The sequence below is a fragment of the Microcaecilia unicolor genome, chromosome 14, assembly GCF_901765095.1.
Source record: "Microcaecilia unicolor chromosome 14, aMicUni1.1, whole genome shotgun sequence".
Lineage (NCBI taxonomy): Eukaryota > Metazoa > Chordata > Amphibia > Gymnophiona > Siphonopidae > Microcaecilia > Microcaecilia unicolor.
The window spans coordinates 6,567,023-6,574,831 of record NC_044044.1 but is presented as its reverse complement, the minus strand read 5'-3'; the positions used below and the strand labels follow the sequence as shown (position 1 = coordinate 6,574,831).

Genomic DNA, 7,809 nt, shown 5'->3' with positions numbered 1-7,809 from the left:
TTTGAATGTAGTTGCAAAAACAGTATATCAAGTCCCATTTCCCTTATGACATCACAATATCAGACGTGAGCCAGGTATCGAGCAATCAAGCCATTGTGACATCACTGATGAGGTTGGCTGTTATTGGTGGAATGAGTGGAGGAGTAGCCTAGTGGTTAGTGCAGTGGACTTTGATCCTGGGGAACTGGGTTCAATTCCCACTTCAGCTCCTTGTGACCTTGGGCAAGTCACTTAACCCTCCATTGCTCCTGGTACAAAAACTTAGACTGTGAACCTTCTAGGGACAGAGAAAGCACCTGCATATAACGTACACAGCGCTGCCTACGCCTAGTAGTGCTATAGAAATGAGTAGTAGTAGTCAGTCAGTTTTGCTTGAGGTAGATATTGAATAGAATAGATGACAGTATCGACCACAGAGCAGCTGCTGCTAGAAATCTTTTCCAGAGATCCCTGCAGGATCAAGTCCTGTCTTCTGACTGGCAGGTTCCATGCTGCATATCCATCTCATACCTGTCTCACATCTGACACTGCGAACTTTGTTTTTATCCAAATAAGCACACAAGGACTGGCCTTCAACCGCAAATCTGTGATAAAAGCAAGAGAATCAATTTATACTGAGAAACAAAACCATATGCAATGTTCTTTCTCAGAGCTTCAAGCATGAAGAAAAATGTATCTCATAAGAACATAATAGCCATACTGGGCCACCCCAATGGTCCATCTAGCTCAGTATCCTGTTTCCAACAGTGGTATACTCAGGACAAAAGTACCTGGCAGAAATCCAAACAGTAGCAAGATTTCAGAACCCCAAAAAGAGTAAAACAAATTGCATGCCACTAATCCCAGGGCAAGCAGTGGCTTCCCCATATCCATCTCCATGACAGACTATGGACTTTTCCTCCAGGAGCTTGTCCAGGTCTTTTTAAAACTCAGAGGATGTGGTAACAACGAATAGTGTAAAGAGTTCCAGAGCTTAACTACTTGTGGAGTGAAATAATATTTCCTCCTATTTGTTTTAAAAGTATTTCCATATAACTTCATTGAGTGTCCTCTGGTCTTTGTACTTTTTGAAAGAGTGAAAAATTGATTCACTTCTACCTATTTTACACCACTCAGGATTTTGTAGACCTCAATCATATCTGTCATCTCTTTTCCAAGCTGAAGAGCCCTAACCTCTTTAGCCTTTCCTGATATGGGAGAAGTTCCATCTCCTTTATCATTTTGGTCGCTCTTCTTTGAACCTTTTCTAAATTCTGCTATTTTTTTTTTTTTGAGATACAGCGACCAGAACGGCACACAACACTCAAGGTGAGTGATACAGAAGCATTATAATATTCTTGGTCTTAGAATGCTAGGAATTATTTCGTAAGGCTGGATTCTGCACACTAGGCAGAAGATTTCAGCATATTGTCTACAATGATACGTATATCTTTTTCTTGAGTGCTGACTCCTAAGCAGGGGCGTAGCCACGAGTGGGCCTGGGCCCACCCACTTTGGGCTAGGGCTCACCCAGCAACTCTGCACCCTTGGCAGTGCCAGCATGGGGGGGGGGGGGGGGGGGGGGAGGAAGCTGGTTTCCACAGCTCCAGAGGTTCATCTCCTTACTTTCACAAATATTTCTGGTCAAAGGGTTGCTGGCAACAATTCTTACACGATGGCCGCAGCTAACCCCAGAAGCTTCTACTCTGCTGCGTATTGCCTCCACTTGATGCAACTTCCTGCTTTTGCCTGGGCAAGAGAACACGGCAGAGGGGAAGCTACTGGGTTAGTCACAGGCAGTGAGAATCGCTACCACTGTTGGTAACCTTTGACCAGAAGTGTAGACTGGGGGGGGGGGAGGGGGGAGAAATGTTGGATAGGGCAGCTGTGTTTTCTGAAGGTAGTTAAAAGTGGGCTTCACTCCTGCCCGCATTACCCCCACTGGACAACTAGGGATACAGGTAGGCCGGTGGGGGGTTGGTGGGCCGTATCTAGACCCAGGGAGGGGTGTTTACTGACACAGGATGGGGGAATGGATGGAAGCAGGCCGCTTTGGAAGAGGAGGGGGGGGGGGTTGAAATTTAAAAAAACAATAAAAAGGTCATGATATTAAGTCAGGACAGCTTTTGAGTTGCTCTAACTTGGCCGTGTTAGTTAATTGGGTTGTGGCACTGAATACTGTCAGCATTTCCACAAGTGCCAACTTCTCTCCAACACTGCCCTCTGTGCTGCCCTGATTGGCCCACATTATTTTGTGTCAGTCAGAACCATTACTCAGCTACACTGTCCTCTCCTGCCCACTTAAAGCATTGATGGTGAAAAAAAAAAAACGTACCTAGGTGGGACCTTCCTAGCGCGATTCCCTTGTAAGTGTTTTATTTCCTTATTACTTATTTGTTTGAACCTAAGAAATTATAGAGTTTGTGGAAACAGATGAAGAATCCTCTGCAGCCACTTCCTTCAGTTACCACTGTACCGGCTGCAATAACCGATTAACCTTCCTCCCTCAGAAAATGTGAAGTGTAAGATTAACCATTTTGAGTTTTTCTTATTTTCTTTAAGATTGTTTTCCTGATCTTGGATCTTCCAATTGTAGACAATTATGTAAATATATATTGTTGAGAGAAAATGTTTTCCTTTTTATATTAATTTCTGTATTTCCTTACATTTATGTGATAAATGTGAATGTAATTAATTAAAATTATATATAAAAAAAGAAAAAAAAAACGTACACACTGTTATCATGTTTGGTGCCATTTATCCATATCCAGGGGCCAGATGAATTGTCCCGCCTCAGCCCAAGCCTGTATTCATCGTTATCCAAACGTTTTTCCAGAAATTCCTTAGAGGAAACAGAAAAAGCATTAATTACATACACCTTATTGTAAAAGGCACCAGTCATAAAATTTGGAATATTCTATACATAGCATGTATCTCGGAGAGAAAGAGTTCATACAGTTTCTTAGCAAGATAAAGTAGAATTTTACATGATCCCCTTGTGTAATTTAAAACCGTCTGCTTTCTGGTCCCACATTCAGTGGACATGGAAAACAGAACTGGTCACCGTCCTTTCTAAGGCCCTTGGTGTGTGTTTGAGGGGTCATTTAGGGAACCAAGATATCTGCAAAACTGCATCACTGAGATGTTATTTAGAGAGCAGAACTGGAATTGTAAAAATGTTATCCTTACAGATGTGGGAAACCAGGGCAGATCTTGGAGGCTTGGTGAAGTGTGTTACAGCTGCATTTTACAGGGTCTTAAATGAAAGCAGTAGCAGACAATTGTAAATGCACACAGATGGGCTCTAGCTTAGCTCCATTTCCAAAAATTGATTTGAAGTCATCATTTTGAATGTCTTTCCTGCTTTGTGTGGAACAGAACAGAAAACAAACTCCTAGTTTACTGCATTTCGAATTCTAATTTCTGGAAGAATGTGAAAACTTTTCATAGGCTTAAAAGTACCACAAGACGTTTTCAACTAAAGATTTCTATTTTGGACGGACCAGACCCTGTCTTACCAGCTCTTCTCTGCTCTCAATGAGAGCAAGTGAGGCCCCCCGGGAGTCACAGTCGCTTCTGCTTGAGTTCCAGTCGCTTTCTGTATTGCTAACTAAAAAGCACTTCTTCTGTCTGAAGGAGATCCAGCCATGTTGACAAGACTTTGCAGCAAGACCAGCTGGATCAGCAGTTGAAATGGAAGTAATAAGATCAGTTGGACAAGCGTTTGAACGAGAAGTGTCAGAATTGTCTTTGGTGAACACTTCTAGAAGATCGGAAAGATAAAATGAAATACAGTGGCAGGGTTCAGTCAAGGCATTAGATCACATGGAGCAGAAAAATAACTCCATCACATTCCCCTCAAAACTGAGCAATACAGAACCCTGAAACAGTCCCTAATTCAAGGTGAGCTGGTTTGACTCAGAAATACCAATTCACTACCTGTGAACTATAGAATCACAGAAAAGGGTTAGTTCATCTACCAGCCTCCAAAACAGTATTTCACCTGCTCCCGAAAACTTCCAGTGCAAATTACCACCTCCCGGACAACTCACTCCACTAGTTCTTTGTGATGTCTGTCAAAGCTCCCCTTATGTAAAATTTGCAACCACTTAGTTTTTGTCCTATCTTTGGTGGAAATGGAGGATTACTGGCCGCAGTTCTTCACACAGCCGCAACAGTCAGTGGTGATGTTTCACAGCACTATCCAGGTAAGAGCTTTTGAATACCAGGGGACAGTCAGACACTAGCGGTTTAACCAGGCAGAAACCTCTTCTGCCCAGGTAAATCACTTTGGGCTCAGTTTTTAGGGCCACCTCTGCCACATCCCTAACCAGGCTCATATTTATATGGACAGTATTGGGCCATATAGAGGCATATTTTCAAAGCACTTAGCCTTCCAAAGTTCCATAGGTTTCAATGGAACTTTAGAAGGCTAAGTGCTTTGAAAATATGCATGTTAGTGATTTAAATGGCTATAAATTAAAAGTATACAGATAAGCCTATTATGCATTTATCAGTGGCCGGCAAATGGATAATTTGCAAAGTTTGTGAAGCTTGGAACATGTTGAAGTAAACTGTTTATGCTAGAAGCAGGCTGCTAAAGTCGTCAGATAAGTTATTTTTGTTTTTCATTCCAACTGCATATTTGTTTTCTTTATTTTTAACACCAGTTTGGGAAAGTGTAGAAATAATGTACACACTGATTAGTGTTTGTGACTGAGAATGTTTTTTGAAGCAGTGTTTTTTTTATCTCCTATGGGAGTTTTCCCAATATCAGTGGAAGCCAGTGATAGGAGTCCATTTAAGGATTTGCTAAAAGTCTACGACTTGCCCTGGACAGCTGAGGCTTTATTTAAATACAGTGTAAATTTGAGATATCTGTACTTTCAGCTCTTTTCCAAATGGTATATTAGCAAAATAAATTTGGACTTTGAATATCAATCTCATATTGCAATAGGGTACAGAGCATACCTCAGTGATCCAATCTCATGGATTAAATCTTTAAAAAATTGTGTACATCTTTTACTTACGCACTACGACTCCGAGGATGATCATAAACAACACCCCTAACACCACCACCAGAACCTTCCAGTGAGAATGGACCCAATCTGAAAAATATCATTGAAAAATCCATTGAAGTGAGGTTTGTGATCAAAAGGCATATTATTTCCAACAAAACTTTCTGAGCAATGTTTTCTTGTTATCTTCAGTACCCAGTAGAGTTTTATATATGATTTGGGGGCCACAGACCAAAACATTCACTCACCTGGATACAATGCGTTTTGTGAAAGCTATTCTCCCCCCTTTCACTTGGAACTAATTAAAACAGTCACAAAGTCCCCTTTCTATGCATTTTCCTCTTTTTACTGGTCACAACCAGGGGGGCTTCTGACATGGTAACTAGAGGATGAGGAGGAAGTTTTGTGACTGTGCAGGATTTGTTTTTTGTACCTCTGAAACATTCCCTTCAGTGTTCTGTAGACCAGTGATCCAAACTCCCATTTAAATGCATTCTGCATGTTATTTATAAAGATCAGAATGTAAATAAGTTGGCAGGGGGTGTCTGCAGCATGCTCGCATTTGGACTGTTGAGTTGTTACTAGAAGTCCTGCCTGGAAAACCTTTTAAACCTGGCTGTTCCCTGGTGGTGAAGGCTGAGGAAGACTTGGATTATGCTGTGGAGTAATAAGGAACCAAATAACTTTTAATGAATTTTCATTTTGTGGGGGTACAACATCGATCAATAATCGGAACAGTTCTAAATAATCTCTTCTTAAGCCTATCATCCTATCCTCCATGTTACTCCAACTACAACTTTTTACCCTGGAATGGCGCATGCCATTACGGAACAATGTAAGCCACATTGAGCCTGCAAAAAGGTGGGAAAATGTGGGATACAAAAGCAACAAATAAAATAAAAATAAAATAAATAAAAATATATCTTATATTGGGTATGAGGAGGAGGGAAGTTGGGTTGTTTTTCTTTTTTTTATTATTATTGTTTTTTAATTAACTTGTAAGTAGTAAATAAAAGGTTAAATTTCAATCACTTGCTTTTTTCAAATCTGAGAATAAAGCAAGTCTCAAATTCAGGTACTTAAGTGCAGGAGGCTCTTGTGTTCAAAGTGATCTCCTGTTTGGAAATTAGAACACAGTGTTTGTTTATTCCACACTTGATATATGCCTTTACTAGTCCATTAAACTTGACTGTCTGCAACAGGTGCTGTAGCTGTACAAACATGGATAGCGAGTCTTTCTTTTCCAACCGTATGTTCCTTACGACTGCAAGATCCCAGTGTGTCTGAAGGAGGCTATAGTGTCTCCTAAGTGCAGTCCTGTGGACATCCACAATGAATATGCATGAAAGCAATTTACATATAATAGAGGCACCGTATGCAAATCAAGTGCATGCATATTCATTGTGGATACCTTGAAAACCTGACTGGCAAGGGGTACTCCAGGACCGGACTTGGGAAACACTGCTCTCATCTGCCTGACTTTCCTCTCTACCTTTTAGCAGTTCCAGAACTATGAATGATCAGGAGTAGATGGGGTAAAGAGAGCCAGGCGCCTTCCTCCTGAACAAAGGACCAGGGTTTGAACCCACTCATGGCCTTTCCAGGAGTCAATAGCCCAGTGCACCCCAGTCCCCATGATGACCATCGCTTTCCTGTGCTACTGGGGGTGACTTTGCTCAGGCCCCCTCCCACCACGAGGTCTGGCGACGCCCCTGATTTTTTTTTTTTTGATTGTGCAGTGCATTATCAGTTGACGTCAGAGGCGCCCAAAACGACATCCAGATGTGCATCGTGTTCACCCTTGTTTGTCACCTCCCCCCCCCCCCCCCCCCCCCCCCCCCCCACCCACCCCCACCCACTATCGATCCTCTCGCGCCCCGTAGGAAGGCAGTGTCTTTTGGTTCAGGATCCTCAGACTCTGAGCTCCCGCCCCAGAGCAGATTTCCACGCCCCCGGAAGCATAGGGCAAGCCAATCAGAGGCGCGGATCCCGGGATTCTCGAGCCCGGTTCTTTTTTTTTTTTTTGCAGCTTTTGGGGCTCAATGTGTGGCCAGAAAACTGTTTCCCCGACTTCCACCCCCGACAGAACCACAGAGCAGTGGGAGCAAAGGAAGAGTTCTCGGTGCACATTAGCAGAATAGTATTCCCTATCAGACGGACTCGACACTTGTCTTTAGATTGTAAGCTCCTTTGAGCAGGGACCGTCCCTCTATGTTAAATTGTACAGCGCTGCGTAACCCTAAGGTCGTGTCCCATTTACTATCACTTCCCAGTAAACAGACTAGCCAGGGTGGAAAGAAGAAGAAAGTGCAGAAAGATGGAAAGAGCAAAAGACTGGAGTGGAGGAGGAGGTCCGAGGCCAATGATACTTTTCTGGCTACGAGCAGATAGTTTTGGGGGCTGGTTCAGTCTAACAGGAAAGGAAACGAAAAAAAAAAACCTCATTAAGAAAGGCTATTTTACTTTGGGACAATGAATAACGAACTTAGACATCGGTTCCGATGCACTAACGTTGCATTAGAAATGTGCACTTACCCTAGGAAGCTGCGCGCAAACTATGAGATTTTTAGCTATAAATTACCGAGTGCGCGTTGTCACAAAAGGACACAGAAACAAACGTGCACAAGTGCACGCACCTTCTTTTCATCATTCACCCGGGCCGTCACACTTTCCCCATTCTTCAGTGCTAATCTTTTCAACAATTGCCCCCTACAGACCCCACTGATTCATTCAATTTCTTCTCAATTCTCGCTCTCTCTACCCCCCCCCCCCCCCCAAAGGGCCAGCCCAACACCCTGCATCTCAACCCCAC

General features: G+C 42.8%; 1 protein-coding gene across 1 annotated transcript; it reads right to left on the bottom strand.

Moving 5' to 3' along the window:
- Positions 1–339: 339 nt before the first annotated feature.
- LOC115458235 (early activation antigen CD69-like) lies at positions 340–5,374 on the bottom strand. The gene is made up of 4 exons (XM_030188096.1): positions 5,347–5,374; positions 3,498–3,742; positions 2,712–2,821; positions 340–584 (listed from the first exon to the last, which is right to left on the bottom strand). Exons 1-4 carry the CDS (start codon positions 5,372–5,374, stop codon positions 428–430), a joined length of 540 nt encoding a protein of 179 aa, XP_030043956.1. The 3' UTR covers positions 340–427.
- Positions 5,375–7,809: the final 2,435 nt, after the last annotated feature.

What these genes read in the sequence shown, in the direction of transcription:
- LOC115458235 (XM_030188096.1), bottom strand. Translation starts at nt 5,374, where the DNA reads ATGTCAGAAGCCCCCCTGGTTGTGACCA. An exon ending in AGCCCCCCTGGTTGTGACCA is followed by an intron (nt 3,743 to 5,346) that starts GTAAAAAGAGGA and finishes CCGATCTTCTAG; the next exon opens with AAGTGTTCACCAAAGACAAT. An exon ending in ACCAAACATGATAACAGTGT is followed by an intron (nt 585 to 2,711) that starts GTACGTTTTTTT and finishes CTTTTATCACAG; the next exon opens with ATTTGCGGTTGAAGGCCAGT.